At 44.8% G+C, this 25,144-nt stretch overlaps 1 protein-coding gene and 1 pseudogene across 1 annotated transcript; one reads left to right on the top strand and one right to left on the bottom strand.

The window, feature by feature from the left end:
* Positions 1–9,041: 9,041 nt before the first annotated feature.
* On the bottom strand, positions 9,042–15,318 carry LOC123087147 (histone-lysine N-methyltransferase ASHR1). Its single transcript, XM_044509060.1, has 14 exons — positions 15,123–15,318; positions 14,773–14,918; positions 14,501–14,635; positions 14,332–14,386; positions 14,129–14,247; positions 12,255–12,343; positions 12,076–12,157; positions 11,855–11,953; positions 11,543–11,621; positions 11,314–11,433; positions 11,113–11,219; positions 10,901–10,970; positions 10,031–10,094; positions 9,042–9,517 (listed from the first exon to the last, which is right to left on the bottom strand). The coding sequence occupies exons 1-14, from the start codon at positions 15,286–15,288 to the stop codon at positions 9,346–9,348; spliced, it is 1,503 nt and encodes a 500-aa protein (XP_044364995.1). The 5' UTR covers positions 15,289–15,318; the 3' UTR covers positions 9,042–9,345.
* Positions 15,319–15,525: 207 nt separating this feature from the next.
* LOC123087146 (serine/threonine-protein kinase MPS1-like) lies at positions 15,526–24,208 on the top strand (annotated as a pseudogene).
* Positions 24,209–25,144: the final 936 nt, after the last annotated feature.

Below are 25,144 nucleotides of genomic sequence, written 5' to 3'. Positions count from 1 at the left end.
GGGCCTGGTCTATTTTATCCTAGTTGCAAGTCCATCCTTAACTCGTAAATGGATCAGACTTTTTTGTCCCAGTTGCAGTCCCACCCTCGACTCGTAACTAGGCCCCAATATTTTTTGTGTCTCGGTTGCAAGTTCATCATCGACTCGCAATTGGGTCTGGAACTTTCTTTGTCCTAATTACAAGTCCACCATCGACTCGCAACTGGGGCCAAAACTTTTTTGTCCCAATTCGAAGTTCACCCTTGACTCGCAACTGAGGTCTAGTCTTCTGAGTCCCAATTGCAAGTCCATCCTCAACTTGCAACTGAGGTCCAACCTTTTTTTGTCCCAATTGCAAGTCCATCATCGACTCGCAACTGAGGCGGCCTTTTTTTGTCCTAGTTGATAGTCCAACCTTAACTAACAACTGGGGCCTATCTTTTCTGTCCCAGTTGCCAATCCATCATCGACTCGCAATTGGGCCTAACCTATTTTCGCAGTCGCAAGTCTACACTTGACTCGCAACTAGGGTTGGATCTTTTTTGTCGTAGATGCAAGCACACCCTCGACTTGCAATTGGGGCCAATATTTTTTTTGTCCTAATTGCAAGTCCACATTCGACTTGCAACTTGGGCTCGACCTTTTTTTGTCCAAGTCACAAGTCCACCCTTGACTCGCAACTAGGGCCCAATCTTTTTGTCCTAGTTGCAAGTCCACTCTCGACTCGCAATTGGGGCCCATATTTTATTTAGTTTCAAGTCCACACTCGAATTGCAACTAGAGCCCGACCTTTTTTGCCATAGTTGTAATCCCACCCTCAACTTGCAATCGGGGCCCGACCTTTTTTATCCTAGTTGCAAGTCCACCCTTGAGTCGCAAACGAGGTATGACCTTTTTTCTCGGTTGCAAGTCTACCCTCAACTTGTAACTGGGGCCCGATCTTTTTTTGTCCTAGTTGCAATCCCACCCTCGACTTGCAACTGGGCCCCGATAGTTGCAAGTCCACCCTCGACTCGTAACTAGGCCCGACCTTTTTTTGTCCCAATTCCAAGTCCACTCTCAACTCACAATTGAGGCCTGACCTTTTTTTGTCCCGATTGCACCTCCACCCCTGACCCACAACCGGGGCCAACCTTTTTTGTCCCACTTGCAACTCCACCCTCTACATGCAACTGGGGTCTGGTCTTTCTTAGTCGCAATCGCAAGTCCACCCTCGACTCGCAACTTCAGCCTAACAAATCTTATGAACATTCGTCAATTTCATGAATGTGTAAAAATGAGACACGTCCTTTTGAGTCATATCCTTTTGTATATAAGGCTAGTTTATTCACCAATTCAAAAAATATTTGCCTTAAAAAAATTGTGTTCACCAATTCAAAAAAATATTTGCTTCAATTTTGTTTTAGAATTTCAAAAGATATTATCATTTTCAAGTTTTGTTTACAAACTAAAAAATGTTCCAGAATTTTTATATTTTATTCACTGGTTTGAAAAAAGTCCAAAATTTTTAAATACTGCTACTGCTTGGCCTGATGTTTTTTCTGTCTCAACTGTCCCACTTCCAAGCCCACCTCAACTTGCAACTGGGACTAAACTTTTTTTTCACATTATGTAAACATTTTCTTAAAATATCACAAACATATTTTTGAAATGCTTGAACAACTTCTTAAAGGGAATTTTAAGATGTGTGTTTTTAGCTTTTTCTTAGTCTGGTCCTATATGACTTTCTCGATCTACATGTGGCCTGGCCATTTTGCATGGCCATTTTGCATGTGGTTTCTGTCCATGTGCTTTGGGTCATTCTTTTGTTTTTCTTTAACAAATTTTCAAGTGTGTGCAAGAGGAGAAGGGACACGAGCTGTCGCCTAGTAGTTTTTCTAGGACAAAGTTCCCGTGTAGTAGTACTATGTCCATTTGTACGTGCGTTGAACGGATCCAGCCTACAGTGCACCCGTGTGAAACGCATTGTGATGGGCTGGACTAATATCAACCAAAACAAATAAATAGACAAACAAACGTTGTAATGCATACACTGGAGCGTTTGTCTCATCGACGAAGGCCACTATACACATTTTCTGGAGAGCAACATTATCATTTCCTTTCCTCTACAACAGTTTGATTCCACTGTGAATGCAATTTTATTGAGAACAAGAAGGTGAAAGTTCAGCAGAACACACAACTCGCCGACCTAGTTGTATGTCCATCCTCAACATGCAAACTTGCCCCGGCTCCTAGCTAGTTGCATGTCCAAACTAAACTTGCAAGTTGCAAGTCACGCGGTACAGTTGCATGTCTAACCCCAACATGCAACTTGCCCCGGCCCCAATCTTGTTCCATGTCCAAATCGAACACGCAAACCCATCAGTTGCATGTCCAACCCAAACATGCAACTCATGTCCGACAGAGTTGCATATCCACTCTCCGCACGCAACTTGTTCCCCAACCCAGTACCCTATATAGTTGTATTTATTGTTTGCAAATACATGTGAACTTCTGTAATATGCATTGTATATTTTTCTGTATATACGGGGAACATTATTTTTAACACGCGTTGAACATTTTTTGCAAATACATGATGAGTATTGTTTTTCAAATATAGGCACGAGCAATTTTTAGAATACACGGTAAACATTTTTTAAATTCCTTCTCATCATTTGTCTAAATGGTATGAAACTTAAAAAAAAACTTATGTGAACATTTTTTTACATTGCACAAACATTTTTCTAGAAAATGTCATGATTTTTTTGAAATGCATGAAGTTTCTTTAGAAAATTGCCATGAACATTTCTTTGGATGTTAGGAAACTTTTCTTCATTGTATAATACATTTTTTGAAACATGACAAACATTATTTTGAAATGCATGAATATTTTGTAAATTTCAAAAAAAAAATTGCAAACACACTTTTATGGAAAATTTATGATTAAAATATTAATACACTCAATGTATTTGTATTTTTTGAAAATGCTTGGAATTTTTTAAAGTGTCTACACTTTAAAAACTTTTCAGGGATTTTCAAAATTGTTCATGTTTTTCAAATTTTGTTCATGAAGAAATTGTTCGGAATACCAAATTTTGTTCTTTAAAAGAATGTTCGGAACTACAAAGTTTATTCACATTCTAAAAAGGCTGTTCAAAATTTTCAAATTGTTCGTGTTTTAGAAAACATTCGACATTATAAAATTATTCATAATTTGCAAAAAAAGGTTTCAACAAATTGCAAGATTGTCTTCTAATTTCGACGCTCTGCTATGTTCTTATACCCCCCTTGTCCCAAATATCAATAACAGCTATTGGTTGAAGTGGCACGAGCGTGCGCAGACTAGCGTGTCATCGTGAGCTCTAAGAGCATCTCCAGCCGTTGGCCTCCCAGGGGGTGCCTAAAATCGCCGCCTGGGGGTGAGCCGGCGCAAAAATTGGGCCTGGGGCGAGTTGGTCCCCAGCCGCCGGCCCCAGGGCCGCCCCCAGGCGCGTTTGAAAATAAAATTTGTTTAGCAAAGTTCGGCACAGTTCGACGAAACACGATAAATTTCGGTAAACTTGGGCATATATTAGACATGTTCGCCGGTTTTCATTATATAAGAAAATAGATAACTAATAAACTAAAAGAGAAACTGGCTGAACGCCGAGTAGTCGCCGTCGTCGCCGCCATCGTCGCGGCCGTCGTCGGACTTCTCCTCCTTGACGCGGCCGTCCCTGGTAGAACGGGGGAACGGGCACTCCCCCGTCGCTGAGCCTCCACCCCGTCGGCCCGGCGCGCATGTCCGGCAGCGCCAGGATGTTCGCGTGGAATAGGAGCCAGGACTCCTGTTCGCGCAGCGAACGGCGACCGAAGCCATTGGCCGCCGCCTCGTCTCCGGGGAAACGCTCTGCCATGGCGACGGGCTCGGGAGAGGTAGAGAGGGAGAGGGAGGGGCTGGGCGGCAGCGCTCGGGAGAGGTAGAGGGAGGGGCTGGGCGGCGGCGAGGGGCGGGGCTGGTGTGGGCACATGCAAGTGAGGCCGCCGGCTATATAGCCACGCCGCGCCCGTGTGAACGCGTGCGAGGGAGGGGAGGCGTCGGCGCGCCGCCCGTGAGGAATCAATGGCAAGGCTGACCGGCGGTAGCCTTGCCATTGATTCCCCGCGGGAACCGAGGCCGTTGGGGAAAGACGAGGTGCCGTGTCGCTGACGCGGCTGGCCCGCGGCTTTGTCGCGCCAAAACAGCTCGCCCCAGCGCCCCCGGGCGCCCCCCAGCGCGCCGGGTTCGGCCTGGGTCCGCCGGCACTGTTTTCGGCCCAGGCCGGCGAAAATCGGACTCCTGGGGGGGGGGGGGCGACTGGGCCGTACTTTCGGCGCCGGCGCGAGAAAATCGCCTGGGGGACCTTCCTGGGGGCGCGGCTGAAGATGCTCTAATCCTGTACGGCGCACTGCATCAATATTGTTTTTGTCGCCTGAAGAAAAAAAGACAAGTAAGAAAATGACGCGAAAATAAAATGTGCTATAGCACACCCTTGCCCTTTATTACATTTTAGCTCACAGAGAGGTAGGGGCGGAGCTCTGTAGGGGTCGAACTAGGCCATGGCCTGCCCAGGAATTTGACGATTCTTTTACCTATGCTTTCCGCCCAGCACCCAGCCCACTTGGCGCATCCTCATGCAGATAGCGCACTGTGTTTCCTATTTGGCGCTTCAGGCGCCCGTTAGCATACATTTTGCAAACGGGCGCACACAGCCCCTCCGTGCTGGGCCGGTCCATCTCCCCTCTGTTATTTGTTTTTTAACGCAAAAAAGTGCACTCGAGGAGAGAATCGAACCATCGACCTCCCACTTCGAGGGACACTGCACTAATCACCGCGCCACCCAACCCAATTAAGTTTCATCCTTTCTTATTTCTTATTTCTTATTTCCCTTTTCCATTTTATTTTTTTCTTTTTTCATTTCCTTTTTCTTCTTCCTTACTCGATGAAAAAAATCGTGAACTTTTTTTCAAAACAATGAACTTTTTTCATTTTTCGATGAATTTTTTTGAACTTTTTTTAATTTCGATGAACTTTTGTTGAAAATCGATGAACTTATTTCAGTTTTGATGAACCTTTTTCAAATTCAATGAAGTTTTTTTCAAATTTGATGAACTTTTTTCAAATACGATGAACTATTTTCCATGAAGTTTGTGAATTTTTTTCAAATCCATGAATATTTTTGAATTCATGATTTTTTTTCAGATTTTTCATTTTTCTATTTTTTCAAAAGTCAACAGTGACCGGTCAAACCACGACCGGTGACTAAGCAACCAACAGCGAACGAGCAACGTGCGAGCGAACGAGTACCCGCGTTGAGGCGGCCCAAGCAATACAGGATGTGTAAATATTGATGTTTGAGCTTAGTCTATACATCAGATAGCACATTTGAACTGACAGAACTCAGATGTGTCCACGACAAATGGGTATGTGTGTGTGTGTGTGTGTGTGTGTGTGTGTGTGTGTGTGTGTGTGTTTGGTACTAAACTCCTATTCTTCTTCGCTGTTGAAGCTCAGTAAATGCGTTTGGATTGCAACTCCTAGAGTCTTTCCCCACATATTACATTGTTTCAGCAAGATGATTGATGAGGCAATCTCTATGTGACGGATTCAGTTACAGGCAAAAAGTCAAGCCACTGGATAGGAGAAATGCCCAAAGGAGAAACCACGATACTAATAATGCTACATCATCAGTTCAAAAAAAAAAAATGCTACATCATTAAACTCAACACCTTACCCATGTTACATCAGACAGAGGCATGCTGTTTGTAGAGCGTGTTTATGCGGTCAGTTTAACCACCCCTGTCCCCATTGCCCTCCCTCGACGAAATCTCGATTTCAACCTCATCGTGACCACGGTTCCCTATATATTATCTTCAGGCATCGTTTGCAGGGTGCTAATGGGCTATCCTTGGTGCCCTATACCGCTGTCCTGAGATTGACGATCCCTGTATGCCATCACGGTGAGTTGCATCTTCTCATGAAATTTGCTCAACATAAAACGATACTTCAGCCTTTGCTTTCTCCAGCTTACCAAATACAATCACCGTCCGGTATTAACTGTCGTTGAAATGAGTGTATCTACACATCTCAACGACAGTTAATTCCGGATGGAGGGAGTAGCTCTTTCATGAACTGGGATTGCGTGCCATGTGCTATCCGAAGTACATCTGCTGCCCTAGTTAACGATTTCAGAGTGTCATATGTGTACTCAAGCAACCTATGGCATGGAGGAGCTTTTAGTTAGCTCTGTTCAGCGGTACAAAGAAGGATCAGTCAGGAAAGATGAAAATAGAGAGCCATTGTTAGACAGAAGACAAAGAGAATTTTAATTAATATATGAAGGACCATCACAACATAAAACCTTGTGTAAAAATGTGCTACAGTTTCTGAAAAGGCATGTCCATATCCTAGCAATGCCAAAGTTAGTATCAACCAATTGCACAAATGATTAATAAACAAGGCATGTACTAGCAGGGAAAGCTTTTGAATATGATGAGAACTTTTGCCCTTGAAACGCTGCTGAATGGATGCATAGTCAATGTTAAATCTACTCTCTTTTTTCAATGGTCGTTTTCAGGAGGAAATCAAGCATGCCAATCAATGGGACAACCTTCAACACCAATTAATCTAGGTACACAGAAAACCCTAAATTTATATACGTAATGCTCCTACCTTACTCATGCCATATGAAAAAAAGAGGTAGATTGATGTTATTGCCTTATGGATTGACTCCATATACAAATAGTTTTAGGTTCTTGTAATTTCTGGTAGAAGATTTAATATTTGCATACAATGTAAATAAACTTCAGAGCTGATATTTATCTGCTATATACACATTTGATCTACATAATATATTTGTTAGTAGTACAGTAAGTTAATTAAGAGCCCTGAGCCCTGATATCTAGATAGTAGAGACATCTATTAGCTAAGTAAAATGAACTTGTACTAATTTATAGACCGTGTGATGATCAAACTTAATCACTTCAGAATGACAAAAAATATAATTAAGTGATCAATCCTCTGGTACATTTCTTGCCTAGTCATAAGATACAAATATTGGCGTTTTTTTATCTGCACTATGAGAATTAGCTGATCAACCCTCTGATACATTTCTTGGCTAGTCATAAGATACAAACATCGAAAAGATCATTTTCATCAAAAAAATAAGGAATTAGTACAACATATATGTGATTATAGATAAAAATAATGATTATAGGATATATGTACCCCTAAATAAACAATTATAGGATACATGTGCTGCCGCTGCTCTTGTCTTTTCGTCGTTGTTTTAGGGTTTGTTATAGCTGTGCCCTTGGCAGAACCATGGCTACTTGTGTGCGGTGTGAACATTTGTCGAACCTTGTTGCTCTGCTGGTTTGCTTTATATATAAAGCGGGGCGAAAGCCTTTTTGGGTAAATAAACAATTATTGAAAATTTACAATTTGCGCGTGGAGGGGGAGGGGGGGGGGGCTATAGGCCCTTACACTACACCCTTGCCCTCTGTTACAATTTGCTCACGGAGGGGGATTACTCTTTTTCTTGATCGTGTTTTAATCACAAATGCTATGGTGGCTACACAGGAATCCAGTTATCAACGTCGATATTTCAAGTTTGTTTTCATTTACAGCATAGTGTGGTGCTTTGTGTGGTGCACCGGACATGCCATCGCAGCAGCATTCCAGATCTAAAGGAATACATCTATCACGTAATCATTTCTTCCGTGTTTCCTATAAATTAGCCAAATTGGTTTTGCTGCCATAAAGAAAAAACTACAATAATTTCCACTCTATTTTGCTGAAAATGAGCTTAACAACATTACTTTGATTCTTAATTTAATTTGAAACGCTGGTGAATAGGAGTGGATGCATAGTCAATGTTAAATCTACTCTCCTTTTTCAAGGGTCGTTTTCAGGAGGAAATCAAGCATGCCAACCAATGGGACGACCTTTGGCACCAATTAATCCAGGCAGTGGTGGAGCCAGGAAAGTATGATCAGGGGGGCCGAGTGATGGTAAAACATATTGGGGAGGGCCAAACCTTAGGAAAATGATCTTTTAGCAGCAAATAACCAGTAACCTCCTGTCTCCGTCACTGAATCCAGGTACAGAGAAAGCCCTAATTTTATATACGCAATGCTCCTACCTGATTCATGCCATATGAAAAAACAGGTAGATTGTTTTGGTTCTTGTTATTTCTGTTAGAAGATTTAATATTTGCATAAAAAATAAATAAACTTCAGAGCTGATATTTACCTGCTATACACATTTGATGTACATATATATTTGTTACTAGTACAGTAAGTTAATTAAGAGCCCTGATATCCAGATAGTAGAGACATCTATTAGCTAAGTAAAAGCAACTTGTACTGATTTATAGACTGTGAGACGATCAAACTTAATCACTTCAGAATGATAATAAATATAATCAAGTGTTTGCGGGGCGGGCGCGCGGGGGGGGGGGGGGGGGGGGGGGGGATTGGTGTAACGTTCACTGATGCTGCGAAAAATCTTCTTGCTGGATTTGTAGGGTTTCAAGAGGCTACAAGGGGAATTTTTTTTGAGTGTTGCTACACGCACAATGACATTCATCCGAAGTTGTGTACGATAAGACTGATCTGGGCTCATGGGCCACATCAGATTGAACCAGGCTTCTCTCTTGTCGTACAAAATCGGATGAGAAAAGATCGTATGTAAGGTAATTCCGAATTTGTTTGTGCTGAAGATGGTCCGAGTTCCGTTGTAATAATACTAGCTAAATGCTAGTCTCTACCGCTACGAAGAATCAGGTGCCAACTATCCAAAATGTTCCTTTTTCCATCCTGAGGCAACACAGGACGTGTAAATAGTAATGTTTGAGCTTAGCCCCTATAGCAGATAGCGCGTTTGAACCGACAAAAATCACATGTGTAGACGACGACGAAACGTATATTCATTTGCCGCTTGGTCATAATTCTTCTTCGCTGTTGAAGTTCAGTAAATGCATTTCGATTGCAACTCCTAGAGTCTTTCCCCCCATACTACTCCACCTTGTTTTAGCAAGATGATTGATGAGGCAATCTCCATGTGACGGATTTAGTTATGGTCTTATGGACAAAAAGTCAAGCTTCTGGATAGGAGAAATGCCCAAAGAAGAAACCACGGAACTAATAATGCTACATCATTAAACTCAACACATCATCAACGTTACATCAGACAAAGGCATGCTGTTTGTAGAGCGTGTCTATGCGATCCGTTTAACCACCCTTGTCCCCATCGCCCTCCCTCGACGAAACCTCAGATTTCAATCTCATCGTGACCACAGCATCCTCTTTATTATCTTCAGGCATGATCGACAATCCCTATTTGTCATCACGGTGAGTTGCGTCTTCTCATGAAATTTGCTCGTCTCCAGACGATAGCCTAAATGAAACTTCAGCCCTCGCCTCCTCCAGCTTACCAAATAGCTCTTTCATGAACTGGGATTGTGTGCCGTGTGTTATCCGAAGTACATCTGCTGCCCTAGTTAATGATTTCAGAGCGTCCTCCGTGTACTCAAGCAACCTATGGCATGGGGGAGCTTTTAGTTAGCACTGTTCAGCGGTGCAAAGAAGGAACAGTCAGGAAAGAAGAAAACAGAGAGCCAGTGTTAGACAGAAGACAAACATAGGGACTACTTGCGAATTTTAATTACTACTCCCTCCGTTCCTAAATATAAGCCCTTTTAGAGATTCCAATATGGACTACATATGTAGCAAAATGAGTGAATCTACACTCTAAAATACGTCTATATACATCCGTATGTAGTCCGTATTGAAATCTCTAAAAAGGCTTATATAGCAGCAAAAAAAAAGGCTTATATTTAGAAGTGGGGGGAGTATATGAAAGACAATCACAACTTAAAACCTTGTGTCAAAATGTGCTATGGAAGGGCATGTCCATATCCTACCAGTGCCAAAGTTAGCATCAGATAATCGCACAAATGATTAACAGACAAGGCATATCCTGGCAGGGAAAGCTATCACATCATGGATGACACATGCATGGAAGTGTGTGGATAGGTAAAAGTATCCGTACCATTCGAGCTTTCCGCAAGTATAGAATTGCAGTCCGACCATTGGATGAAAAGGTGGGTAAACTCCTGATGAAAGTGCAACAGCATTAGCGAACATCGAGTTTTGCCATAAACAGTGAGCTAACATAAGGAAGAGCAATGAAAAATTGAGAAAACATTCTTTTCAATGAAAAGAAACAGCAGCTTTTATTGTATCGCTTGCAAATGTCCTTTCAAACTGTTAAGATCATATATAAACTTTTGCCCTTGCCCTTCCTTGCTGATATAATGTTCTACCAGCTACTATGTGGCCTGTGGGTTGTGGCAAAAAATATCAATGTTATCATGCTGCAGCAGTCCCGGCATTATAGATACTTATTGTACTGATCATGATCACTGCAGGGTTCTCACTTTTTGTTCACTGATAACTTTATCGCGCACTATTCAAGATGATATTTTTAGCAAGTGCTATCAATAAGTGTAGTTTTGGGATTTCAATGAAAAGAAGCATAATAGCAGGTTTCAACCTATGAATTGTTTCTTTACGAGACAAAAACAGATCATCCTAAGTTCACTCTTCACTGTATCTTTCTTTGTGGGTTAACCCTACAGGTTGCTGCCTATCAAACTTTAAGACAAAAAAAGAGAGGCCCAAAAAACAAGATCAAACAGGAATAGGGATAACAGATGGAATGCACTTCCTGGCATGAGACTGAGACAATTTTCTCACAAACATGCAAAGTTTTTCCTGAAGTTAACCTCGGACGTTAGAATATGATTTGATAGAATTCAAACCCTTTAATTCAGAACCACGATGGTGTAAAATATATATTATATAATTGTATAGCATAAGATATTCCCAGTTAAATACAATAGGATCAAGGTTGACTTACTTTCATAAACTGGAATAGTCATTCTGCAATACATCAATGCAGTCTGCCAATCTTGCAACTCCATATATATCTGCAGCAATGGTATGCCTGGTGAGATAGTAGACCTAGTGAAGTTGCATGGGTGAGTGGCAGTAGTTACTCATACAGTCATTCTAGTAAATGTGTTGTGCATCCTTAAATAGTTGTTTTTCCTACACAAGCTAGAAATATACCTTCAGGAGTGTTTCACGTGTGTGAAGCAAAGTGATCGAGAAAGAATGGTAATGCTGCTGTTCTAACTGCTCAATGATCTTGTACACTGAACCTGCTTCACTATTATCTATATTGCTTATTAAGGTAGCAAATTTTGTGAAATACAAAACATAAGCTTATTAGATATATTTATTTCAGAAAAAAATGATAGCGAAGGATACTTCCAGATGAAAGAAGAGAAGAAGCTTTGTCAGACAACAGTAATATTTCACTTGACACCTTCTTTACCTCTTCTTCATCTCTAGAAATGCTACATTTCTGGCATGCATAAGCCTTCTTTCCTGGAGATGTTGAATAGAGATAGAATGTAAGATAAAGAACAATTGCTTATGGTTTAGTATTTTCTTTGTTGCATCTCTTCATTTATTATTTTCCTAATTTCCAACCAACCCGAGTCAGGCAGCAGAAAGCCATCACACTTTTGGTCCTTGCATCTGTATCCCTCCAGGAGAGCATCTTCCTCAGAATCCTGTAACATTGACGAAAATGTAACAGAGCTCTGACTTGAAATTTTGTAGCAAGGTACATATATATCATATATATGTCATGATTTTTTTTCTGTATTTTTCACATGTTATAAATGTGTTTGTTAGTGGCCTAGTACACTAGCAGAACCTCAAAGGTGCTAGTGCATATTATATGCCCCCGTCAGATGTTAATTTCCTGGGGAAAATAAAAAAGCGGGGAACCAGAATGGAAAACCTTAATACATCGGGTACATGTGCAGGTGAAGAAGTACTGCTTGAGATCATTGTGTCTCTTCAAAGTGGTTGCTGCAGTTTCGATGTAACTTATTGATACCTGACAAAGCATATTCATCCAACATTCTCCAGAATGAGAGGAAATGTAAAGAAAAAGAAAGCATAGCATGCATATTAACAAATGAATGACGAAGGCAGAAGACCAAAAAATAGATTCCTTACCTCAGTATTGCTACTCAAGGGTTGCAACGCGCGTACATATGCAGTCCGACCCTCAAATAGCAAAACTGCATTTGGTACACAACTTTATACCAAAAAAGGGTAAATACAAGTACAATGATTTAACAAATGATCAAATCTGAGAGAAATGCTAAACAGGTGAACAAAAGCTCAGATACTACCTGTGGTTAATAATTGATATAGCAGGAAACAGTCCAGTCCCAAGGGGCCTCAGTTCAGGATCACATATGGTATGAGCATTGCAGGTGAACTGCACACATGTAGAAGACAATAAACCAATCACACTTATTTCATAAATAAGTTATGTATCATAAGGTGTCATGTGGTGCTACCACTACCACCGGCACGACAAGGCTAGAGCTCCGACAGTAAGTTGATCAGTTACTGTCGGTAGGGACAGGAAACAAAACTGCAGGTGATGGGAAAGCCAGGTGGATGTTGCAGGCCGACATAGAGCTATCTTTTATTTGCTTCCTTCCAAGTTAATATATTTACTTCCAGTTACATTTGAGGTTTGATTATATCACTTTGTTAGGGCCAGTCTTTAAAAGGACTTGGGCACAGTTTTATTATCAAGCAAGAAATAATTAACAAGAAAAGGGAGATTTGTCTCCGAACCCAGCCCTTCCCACAGTTGCACACCTGTACTTGGGTCGGCTGCACTGCAATCACGGCACTGCCCAAGCCCAGGGGGTTGGGTCTAAGGCTTCCAATTACAGCTAAGATCTCAAGCACGTGACAATACACAATGCCAACTTCTGTTTACACAAAGGACTAGAATTACAGAAAATGACTATGCTCTAAAACAAACTCCAATCATTCAAGGGGAAGATGCCCCTCAGTGTCCTTATAATAAAGAAGAGTCAGGCACCTAGAAATGCGACAACGAAAGGTCGGAGTCCACACCTTGTGAGGCATAGCTACCATCCGAGCATTCACTCGATCTCAACATGGCCATGGTCTAGGCGGAGACACACTTTAATTTAGTGCTTTGCTATCAGAACATTGGGCATTACCTTAGAAAAAGTATGTGCAATTTCCTTCAGATCAAGTTCAAAATATTGAGTGTTTGATGCCCTTGTGTTTCTATACTCTTCATTGGAAAATGATCCAAACTATTGATAGCAATGACCGAAGAACACAGCAAATTGTATAACTGGGGTAGAATAAGTATTACGACAACATGAGAGAGGTGTTTTAGCTCCCAGGTCCCCTGTGTCCAATTTTTTTTTTAAATCATATTTCAAAGTTTCATAAAAAATTGAAAACAATTCCACGTGTACCTATAGATGTGTTCTACATGATGTAAAAAAACGATAATAACTGTTTTCATTTGTGGGGTGCAGAAACAACAAATATGTGGATCTATAATACCGAACAGCGTCTATTATAGATCCACATACATTTCTTTTTTTGTGTAGCCCTTAAATAAACATATTATCAAATTTTACAGGTTAGTAAGAATGTATATGTACTTGCGTAAAGAACTACATTTTTTTAACTGTAAAGTGTGCTTTTCGATTTACAAAAAGGGCTCATTTCACAATATTTGGAGATCACACGTCTTTTCTCCAGTAGCATGCTGGTTTATCTACACAGGAAGTATATAGACCTGATTTTACTCTACTCAAACAAGACCATATGAGTCCTTGGTTACTTGAGATATCAGGAAATTAGGACTTAACAAGGGAGGAAAAGGCGGGGCAGAGGTGCTAGCTTGGCTAAGATAGAAAGTTTTGATGTGCATGTAGATTTGGTTCTAGTGCCACCACCCTTTTCGAGATCTGTCAGGATTAGCAAGTTCTAGGACATCTCTGAGGGGTTCAGACCAAACACTCGATCTCAACGTTCAGAAATTAAAAAGCTATCAGAGTAGAGAAACACAAAGGCATCAAACACTCACAATAACACCTGAAACCAGCTGTTTTCATCAGCATAATGCATCGCATAATTAATTTGAATCTCTGTCTACCATAGCAGTTAAAACATTTAAGATCCTAAGGACAAAAACATATTATGGGCAATTGGGCATTACCTTAGAAAAAGTATGTGCAATTTCCTTAAGATCAAGTTCAATTGAAGGGAGAATCAGCTGCACAAGATTGGCCATCTGAGCATAGAGGACCAATTGATTATCATCAACCTTCGAGATGTCTATTCATGCGAAGTCAATCCAACACTCACAAAGCATAATCTTTATAATTTATCATGAATCAATGTGTCAAGTGGGCAGGATACGGGACTCCAACGCATCCACTAGATCGTAGTTATCTGTTGCTGAAGATGGAATGGCCTGGAAATACAAGTAGTATCAAGCTAACAGGATGCAGCTAACACTGATGCACTGAAAATACAGAGGTACTGTACAGAAAGTTTTTGTCAGGAATAGACCAAACCAGCCCAATACCTTCTCGCTTTGCAGTTTTCTTCTTAGTATAAGCTTCACCATCAAACGGATTGTAGGAGTAAGCATCTTCTTCCTTTCCTCTGTCAGCGCTGAGATGGCTTGACACTCAAGTTGATGCAGCTTCCATTCTTCTTTCTGCGTAACAAAATTTCACTGAAAGAAGTGACATCACTGAACGCATAACAATCAGTACAAAGAATATTTACGCATGGCCACAGAAGTATGTATCTGTCCATCAACAACGTGAAACAATTGAAGGGCAGAGTCAGCACCTGGCACACGCTCCCACAGTACCAAGCTACTCGACAAACCGAGCACTTCCTCAGGTTGCCGGAGGCGAAGCAGTGGTCGCAGCTCGATCCAACCGAAATCCTGTTGGGCGTAGAAGCATAGGGTTCTTGGCAAATAATGACCTCCCCTGCAAAACCGCCGGAGAATCCCACCACATGAGCTTGATTATACATAAACCAGCGGGCCAAGCTCGACTCAAGGACCAGTATCGTCCATCCCGGCAACAACTACGTGTGCCATTCATCTGGGCATTTCACCGAGCGGTTCGCGGGCAGGTCAGCGTATAGGGGCAAAGAAGGGCTGCGACCGAGGGAAGGGAGGGCGGGGTTACCGGGGAAGAAGCTGCGGGAGGCGACGAGGCCGCGGCCCTTCCCTGGAACGGAGGCGACGGCGAGGCCGCGGCCGGCGAGCTCGCGCTGCAGCTGCTCCGCCCACGCCGCCATCCCTTGCCGCGGGGACGCTCCGCCGCTTGCTTCACCGGACGCTTGAGAAATCATCAGAGCAGAAACAGTTGAGCCCCACCGCGCTGGAAGTAGTGAGGCCGACTTAACCGGGCCAGACGGGCTACCTGACTGATTAAAGCCCATACCGAGTACTAAAACTGGGCTTCGGCCAGGAGGCCCTGCTAGCCCAACCAGCACGGCGGCGGCATTTGTGGCAAAAAAAAAAGGTTTTGCTCCGTCGTCCTGCTCGCTCGGCTTCCATTTCAAAATTTGGGGGCTCCGTCGCCATTCCCTCCTGCCCCACCCCCACCCCCCACCCCTCCGATTCGCTCCGGCTCCCCGTCCCACGGCCGCCGCCGCGCCCGCGCCGCACCACCGCGCGCGTACAGCGCCGGGAATCCGCCGGCTCCGAGCGTCCCCCTCCGCGACCCCCGGAGCGGCCGCCTCGAGCTCCGGAACCCTAGGGCCTCTCCCCCACCCGGTCCGCCTCTCCGGCGAGATGCCGCTGGGCCCCACCGCCTGCCCCGACGCAGCCGATGGAGAGGAGGGGTAACTTCCTCCGCCCCCCGGCCCCCGACGACGCCGCGGCCGCCGGCAGGAGCAACACGTTCCCCGCCGCCGGGGACACGGGCCACACCAACCTCACCTCCTCCTCGGGCTCCTCCTCCTCCTCCACCGTCACGGGCGACCCTCTCGACTTCCTGGGCCAGATCCATGCGGCCTGCAAGCGCCAGAGGCCTCTCGGTGAGCTCAGCCACACCCTAGGCCTAAGCGTTGCTGCTTCCATCTAGGGTTATGCATCTAGTTCAACGTTTGTCACCTGCAAATCGAACCAAGTTAACACGCAGTAGCTTCAGGACACGGGAAATAAACCTGCAAGTAGATCCTGACTGTTAGTGCTAGCTCTACTTTTGTTTGCGGATGGTGAGCTGTGATGTGCTTATTTTGTAAGGCTATGTCAAAAAGACGTTCTAGAAAGTCTATCAATCGGTGTGGCAAATTAGATTTAAGCGAGATATTGTTTGTTATCCGAGGGTTGTAATATCACATTTCCTCTCAGTTGCTCTGCAATGCAATTGTATATTCACTGCAGCTTGATTAAGGAAAAAATGGTTTTAAAGTTTCAGACTTGAGCTCAGTTTTAAAATCCTAGAAATTAGTTTGATGTTTTTTTTTGCAAAATTCCTATGTGGTTTGTATCTCAGATTTCCGTCTATATGGAATCTAGACCTTTTCTTCTCATGGATTATATTAATTTAGATTCTGTCTATACGGAAGCTAGACTTTTCTTTAGATAGATTCCGTCTATACAGAGTCTAGACCTTTTCTTCACATACTAGAAAATATTTGGAATAAATGAAATATTGTAATGTTATATGTGGAATTTTAACATAAAGCTGAGTTATCGTCCTGGTAAAAAAACATTTTTGTGGTAGGCCCTGTTCCCGGTAAGAATTACAGTTAAATTGTCTTTCCGATTCTATTCCCTGTCCCTGCTACAGAGAAAGATGCTCGTTTACAACCGAATTTGTCTAAAATGCGTTGTCATCTTGTTTTAACTTGAACTTGCCTCAGGTACAACACAGCGTGCAACTCGTATCCTGTTGCCTCGAGGTGAGGGGCCGGCGAAAGCTGGTACCAGCCCTTCTGTTAGAGAGAGTTCTGGAGGAATGGCTATGCAGAAGCAGAGAGGCGTGCTGGCGGCCTCCAGGTTGCAAAAGGTGTCACCTGATCAAAAGGATGTTAACGCTGGTGCAGGAGTACTGGCATCAAATCAAAACGACATGTTGACTACACCTTCCATGTTGAGTACTATCACAGATGGCCATAATCAGATTGCTGGTCAAAACGACCAGCAGAAGAATGAAATGGATGTGTTTGTGGACAGGAATAAGTCGTCGTTAGATGTTTCTTCATCTCGGATCACATCTCGAAATGCATCAGTGGCCGTCGGTTTCAAGAAAGATCAGTTTTATTCAGTTGGCGATTCACACTTAACTTCTCAGGGTAAGATTCCTTTTTTGACTCTGGCTATTTTGTAAAGTTAAATGCAGACCTGTTTCTGTATTTAGTTACCGGTTTACATTGCAGGTGAGAATGTAGGAGTAACCACTGACAGTAGAATGGACAGTATGTTGTCTTATCTGCATTCTGTTTCATTGTCAGCAGGAGATAATTATCATGTGGCTCAAGCAGCACATGATCAAGGCGGGAAACATCAGAAGCTTGAGCTAGCTGGTGCACCAGTTGAGATGGATGTCAAGTATGATGCAGCAAATTTGCCTCAAAAAGGGACTGAAGAAGCTTGTAATCAGAATCATGGAGAGCCAATGACCCGTTGCTCTGTCGTTGGTTCTTCTGTTACTGCTGTATCACTACATTCAGGGCAAAATACACGAGTTCCTCAGAGTAGCCGATATGCTTCGCCAATGCAGATGCCTGAATGTACAGTGGAATCATCTGCAGCTATACCAGGTAGTGTCCCTCCCAAACAGCAAGAAGCTGCAATGCCATCAAGTGTTGGTGATTGGAATCCTAAAAACCATCAGGTTCCTAATACAACGGACAAAGCTGCCCCTGGCAATGGAGGTTTGCCATCCCAAGGCCAAGGGTTATCTGCTAATGAACAATCTACGTCTGCCAAGGATGGGGGTACTTCGCAAGCAAACAGGGATCAGAAGGAGCGCCGAAAAAAGGGTTATGATCCTGAACATTTCTTTAAGGTGAACGGGAAACTTTATCAGAAACTTGGTAAAATAGGTTCTGGTGGCAGCAGTGAAGTTCACAAAGTTATATCAATGGAACGTGCAATATACGCCCTGAAAAAGATAAAGCTTAAAGGTCGTGACTACCCGACGGCATATGGCTTTTGCCAAGAAATCGGTTACCTAAATAAGCTGAAAGGAAAGAGTAACATCATACAGCTAATTGATTACGAGGTACTGGTATTAACCTTATCTCTACTAGTTTTGGGCTGCATATAACTTGATACTTGTACACAGCATCTCTATTGAGTTATCGGACTCATTTTCTGTGTTCTCGGAGTATTTTATTAAATGCAGAGGGATGCTATGATATTTTAGTTTATTTATTATGCCGTACAGAAAATTAACTTCTATTGTCTTTGAACTCGAAGCTTCTTGTTCCCTCTGCTCCTTGTATTGTCTAGAACTTCTCTCGTAACTTTTGCCCTTCAGGTGAATGCATAACAAAATCATGTCGTTTGAAATTTCCATTGCTTGATATTTTTAAACTTCACTGCCAGGGGTTAATGTTCACGCATTCTATATTAGTTTACAGAGGGAGTAGTATTTAGCGGCAGCACTGTGCACAGGATACTTTCACTGTATATTGGAAATATTATCTAATCTGCCTAAGGCTTTTGGCATGTACCAGGTCACTGATAAAAATTTACTTAAAGAAGGCCCTATCTCACCTCGGGATGGAAAAATTAAGGATGATCAATACATTTACATGGTCCTTGAGTTTGGCGAAATTGATTTAGCACATATGGTTGCTCAGAAGTGGAAGGAGAGGAACAACTCAAATATGAAAATAGATGAAAATTGGCTGCGGTTTTATTGGCAGGTAACCTTTATTTAATTCGATTTAAGTAATAGCATAAGGCTTGAGTAGAGGACAATTAGCTTAACTTTGAACTAGAATGTAGGTGGATACCTTTGATGCAAGCTTTTCTTCCCAATCTTCAAATCAACATTAAAAAGTTGTTGCAGTTTACTCGGTGAACCAAATCTTGTTAACTTATTTTAGAGTATTTTATCAATTTATCTCAGAAATATTGTTCCAGTTTTTTAATTGCATTGCCTCTTCCCAACTGCTACACAATTTTCCATTGTTCATTTGTATGTGTCCTGCTTAGGTTAATGTTCACACATTCTATTGAGTTACTGTGCTTTTAAAGTTTGTACTAAGCCCCAATACATCTTATGTGCAATGTAGGTTAATATTTTATACTGATAGAGCTGGAAGTAATGTAGTTGACTATGATATACTTCCTCCTTCCCATATTATTAGGCGTATTAGTATTAGCACGAAGATTAGCGCACCAATTAATCGCTAGTTGAACCATCGTAGAGGGAGGCAATCACGGCTCAGGAAAAAAGGAAGGATGCATGCACGATCTCTTTTGACTACCTCCATGAAATTAGCGATCCTCAATAACTACTCAAGAGAGGAGATTAGCTGCATTTGCCTTGCATATTGGGATTGCATGAAAATCTAATGCGCCTAACAAATTGGGAAGGAGGGAGTATTGCGTAATATTGGCATGTGCAAAATTTTAAGCATGCATGTGTTTATTTGGCTCTGTTAAACATATACTTGCTCCGTCCCAACATGTAATGTGTAGTGATTCATTGAGACAAGGCTTTGACCAATAATTAATTGATTAGTGTGTGGTTGTGTGTGTGATATATAGAAATGCAATCATTTCTAATAACATCAATTTTATGTCACATAAACCACATGTCTTTGTTGGCCCAAACCTTCTCCTAATTAATCAAAATACTCCTTGCATTTTGGGGACGTCGGTTGCTAGAACCTGTGCCTGCATTATTAATGATGAATATTTTCAGATAAGTGGTTATTTCATTCTGAATTTCAAAAATCCTAGCGCCTTCTCAAATTTACCTTGTTTTGTGATTCAGCAAATGCTTGAAGCAGTCAATACAATACATGAGGAACGGATAGTGCATTCCGATCTGAAGCCTGCAAATTTTATGCTTGTGAAGGGATCACTGAAGCTAATAGACTTTGGCATTGCCAAAGCTATAATGAATGATACGACAAACATTCAGCGTGATTCTCAGGTACCATGGGATGCAACTTGCTTTTGCTCGTTTATTTCTGCCATTGCATATACTTGTTGTATTACTAAGAATATTACTGACCAATCACATCAAGTTTTGTTGTATCTGGCATGCTAATCTTTGATCTCTCCCTGTAAAGCGCAGGTAGGAACACTTAACTACATGTCACCCGAAGCATTGCTATGTAATGAGCAAGATTCAAGTGGTAACGTTTTCAAGTGTGGTCGGCCAACTGATATCTGGTCTCTTGGATGTATTCTTTATCAGATGGTGTATGGTAAGACACCATTTGCAGACTACACGACTTTCTGGACCAAATTCAAAGCTGTTACCGATAGGAACCACAAGATCAGTTATGAACCGGTCGACAACCCATGGCTTATTGATCTCATGCAAAGGTGCCTGGCCTGGGACCGAGACGAACGGTGGAGAATACCTCAGTTGCTTCAGCACCCGTTTCTTGTCCCTCTCGTGCCACGGGATTTGCCTCCCATCAACCCTGATCCTGATCCGTGCAGCATGCTGATGGACCAGCTCAGACCACACTGGGACAATCCCGAGGTTGCCAGACTTTGCTCCGAGCTTCGAGACGTGATTGCAAAGTGTGAGGAGGATCAAAGCAGTCAAAGCACTAGAACGTAACACAGCATAGCATTGACGGCATGTCGAGGTGTGGCGCGCATGTTACAGCTCAGCGTGCGCCATCTTCTCCTTGAGATCAAACATCAATTCCAACGGTTCGATAGACAGCTACTGAGGCACTGCAGGTGTTGGACAAGATTCGCGGCTGACCGTCACCGATTTTTATGGCTCATTGTGTTGTCACGGAAGTTCAGCACTTCATTGAGGAATTCCATGTATGTGTCGTGCTGAGGTCGTCGTTGGTGTATGTATGCCCTCCTCTTCGGCTTATTTTGTTTGTTCCTAGAACAACCGGTAATCGGGCTGACCGTTTGTGACACGAGGTTTCCTTGGTAGGATTCTCCTTCCTGTTAGATGAGGAACTAGGCAGGTGGTGCTTTAGTCTCCCTTTTGTCTGTTTGGTCCTGAATTTAGGTGACAGCGTCTGTTGTAATCTGTATGTAAATAGCACCTGCACGATGATGAGTTGGGGTCGCAGGGAGAGGGAGGCGTTGTTTTGGTAGTGGGGTGGGCATTCTTGGTGCCCGGGTGTTAGGAGGAAGTTGATGCAAACAATGCCATGGCAGGACTCACTGACTGATGTTAGAATTGAAGGTATTTAGCTGTATGTTGTTGGGCGCAGGAAGCATCTTCCCTAGCCGCGTCTGATGATGATCCGTCGGCGTTTGAGGTATTGTTGTGATCAAACCAACCGCAGGAGTCATCCCGCTGGTGCTGGTTGTGGCTTGTGGGCACAGTTCTCTTGTCTGTGCTCCAATATGGGTTGATTATTATGTTTTGTGCTAGTACGTACACGAGTGAACCCATCGCACGAGCCCACAGCACCTTATCGACTGTCCAAGCACGATTTTTTAGACGGACGAGCCCCATCTGGTGGAAAGAGTTGGTGCTTTCCACTTTGCAGATGCAGCAGCACATGCATTATCTTTTGTAGTAATCCAAGTGCAAGGGCACATGAACGGATAATGCTATCTATGCTCAGGTACATACGTCCGCTTCTCTCCCCCTCGGTGCAGTGGCCAGCAAGCCGTGACCCATATCACGGTCATGGCAGCGCTGCTCAGCTCTCCCCTCTGTGGCTCTGTGTTCGCCATTACTCGCCTAGTACCACACAAGCGGCGTACGCAGGAGGCCATGGTCAGGGACCCCCGGGAGACGGGCCGGCCACGCGTATGCCGAGTGGTCCACCACCGAAAATGCACTCGCTCGGTTTGCTGCGTCCGCTGTCGCGCCAAAATGTGCACGTCAGGCCAACTCCAGCGCGTGACCCATCATGTGGGTGCGTTTGTCTGGGGCAGAATGGATAAACCAGACGGCCCAGCGCGCGAGCGCGAACAGACCTTTGTTTGTTTTCTGTCCGCTTTCGAACCATCCCGGCCCAAGTTTGCGCCGTTTTTGAGGTGAAATGGACAGCGCGCGGACGGGCGGCACGCGCACTCTTGTCCTCCATTGGCCCGCTCGTCGGTGCCACAAAGCAAACCCCCCGCGCCCCAATTGGCGCCATTTTCCCTCAAACCCTCCCACGCCCCCCCCCCCCACCTACCCTTCCCCCGTTCATGGCCGACGCCCAGCCGAATTCCGCGCGGCCTGGCCGTCGACCCGCCCGGAAAGGTGAAGAAGAAGAAGGCCAAGGGTGCAAGGAAGCCGCGGGCGGAATGCACGTCGGAGGAGCTCGCCAAGTTGGACGCGGAATCGACGAAGAGGAGGAACCAGAGGGCGCCGTCAAGGGCAAGACCACCGCGGCCAAGTTCGCTGCCGAGCGCGATGTGATGGAGGTCGCGCGGCGCAAGGCCGAGGTCGAGGAGAAGGAGGCCATCGTCAACAAAGCGCACACCCTCCTCATGCTTGGCATTTGACGTCCGGCGGGTTTCTCTAATCGGCCATCGGCCCGGCGAGCACAGGCTCGTCGGTCGCCAAGCCTCCCCACTGTCAGTCACCGACGTCGCGGACCACGCCTATGTCGCCCGGCTTTCCCCCGCCAAGGCACGACGGCCAGACCCGTTTTTCGGGGTCGTCGGACGTTGGCGTGATCACGCCGTCCACACCGCGCCCCTCGGGCGTCATCGACCTCAACGTCACGCCGGGGTCCAGTAGCGGCGGCCGGCCGTCCGTCGAGATGCAAAGAAAGCAACCACGATCATCGTTTACGGGCACCATGTCGTCCCCCCGCGTACTGTTCGACGGAATGCCAACACCAACGCCAACGGTCGATGACCCCTTCTACAATCAGTTCATGGAGGATGTGATCTACGAGGGTCGGCATGGCGGTGCCTACGATCCCGAGGAGACCCAAAGTCAGGATGGCCGCGCCCAGTACATTGCCGATGAAGAGGCCCACGACCATGCTGACTACGACCATGGTGACTCGTGGCATGAAGACGATGACATCTATTGCGAAGGTGATGGTGATGAAGAAGAAGGCAATGACATTGATATTGGGGGCGAGCCATTGTTCATCGACGAGCTCACCCAAAAAGCGGAAGCACAAAAGAGGAGAAAGAGCATTCGCACGGGTACATATTCACAAGACGAGGACATGTTGATTTGCCAATGTTGGATGGAGATTAGCCAAGATCCGAGGACCAGCGCGCAACAAAAGGGCCTTGTTTTTTAGACGAGTGTCTATAAAACATTCCATGAAAGAAAGATGTTTGAGCCCTACCAAATTACGAGCGACCGTGGCATCACCTCGATTCAAAAGAGGTGGTTGTTCATCCAACAATAGTGCAACAAGTATTGTGCCGCACTTGAGTGGGTTGAAGCACGGCCCATGAGTGTTCTCGGCATTGGGGACATGGTATGCTCTCCTCATCCTAGTTCTTTGGTTGCTACGGCCACGAGACTTCGGCCTTGTACATGTTTGCATGTCAATTGTTGTTGATCATGTCGTGTAGGCATTTCAATCTTTGGAAGCATTCAAGGCCCGGCACAATGACAAGCCATTCACTCTTACGCATTATTGGGCGATCATCAACAATTGTCCTAAGTTCAAGGATCAATACCATGATTTTCAAAGAAAGAGAGGCAAGAAGACGGTCGCGTTGGCCGGAGGTGGAGATGGCGAGGCGTTGAAGAGGCCGAGGGGCAAGACTAACTCCAAGGTGGACGACATACGTGATGCCTCATCTATGGCCTTGCATGAGGCTTTGCATGGCATGATGTCTCAAAAGGATGTGAGGGACGAGAAGAAGCGACAAAGCAAGGACAAGCAAATGAAGCAATACCTAGAGTTTCAAAGGAAGAAGGTTGAGATGAAGGAGGCGACCAAGAAGAGGAAGATCGACATGGAGGAGGCGTCCCGACAAAGTCAGCTCGACATCAAGGCCGCCAATGTCACGACCAGGCAGAGGCAGCTCAACATCGAGGCCACCAATGCCGCAACCAAATCAAAGGAGGTGGCCCTTGCGATCATGAGCGTGGAGTTGACCAATATGAGCGAGAAGACGTGGAGCTGGTTCGAGGCCAGGCAAAAGGAGATGTTCGACGCCGACGGCCTAAACTAGGTCGTCCGATCGGTCGTGGTCGTTCTTTTTTGGAGGTTGGCATGGGTGTCGGCCGCTGGTTGTGTGCCGGCGAGAAACACATTCATTTTGGAGGCTGGCTGTGTTGCCGGCGAGGACGTGTATGTTGCTGGCTCTGTTGCCGGCGTGATTTAGGGCCGCTGAGCTGAACCAGGGTGTGGTTTTTCGAAAGTTGTTTAAAAATAAAGGCGGACAGGATGAGGCCAAAGGATGCTGTCACGTGCTCAACACAGCCATCGTATTCCAGAATAGGTCCGGACATGGTCTCATTACCCTACCCAAATGAACCGAATCAGGGTAAGACGGTCGTTGGCGTCGTGCGCTGGAGTTGGCCTCGCGCGTGCACCAGACGGACCAGAGCTCGTCTGCATGCGCGGGCGCAGGATGCATTTACGCGAGCCACGTCGCCGGCGTCGGCCTGCCTTCACCCGGTCGCTTCCCGCTGTCACAAACTGGAGCTGGACGGCGCCGCGCCGATGGATGGTACAGCACGTAGTAGCAGTACAAATCAAAGAAAGCTAGTGGGCTGTGGGCCGGTGGGTACCCTACCTACATACTGGTATGTACCTGCAGCATATGTCGGCCCGGCCAAAAGAAATACCACGTGGTGGTCGTGGCGGTGGCATTGCTTGCCGTCCGTCCGGTCCGGCCACCGCGCCGCGGCACCGTGTCAGCGCGCGCACTGGCGCAGTCGCGGCGGCACCGCCTCGTGGTCGTCACTGTTTCCATGTCAGCTCAGCGCCTCGCCAAGTGCCATCGCGCGACGAGCGTACGCACTAGGTGCCACTGTGCGCGCCACAGGAGCTCCGGCCCGGTGGGCGCCCAAGCCTCACATGCGCGCGTGATGATGGGCCTTGTCCGGCGCAAGCGACAGCATCATGGGAAATCGTTTGATGGTGCTACGAGCGGTACTACGTA

This window comes from Triticum aestivum, chromosome 4A, assembly GCF_018294505.1.
Source record: "Triticum aestivum cultivar Chinese Spring chromosome 4A, IWGSC CS RefSeq v2.1, whole genome shotgun sequence".
NCBI classification, from domain to species: Eukaryota; Viridiplantae; Streptophyta; class Magnoliopsida; order Poales; family Poaceae; genus Triticum; species Triticum aestivum.
Note: the sequence above shows the minus strand (reverse complement) of the source record. Positions and strands in the feature narration are given on the sequence as shown.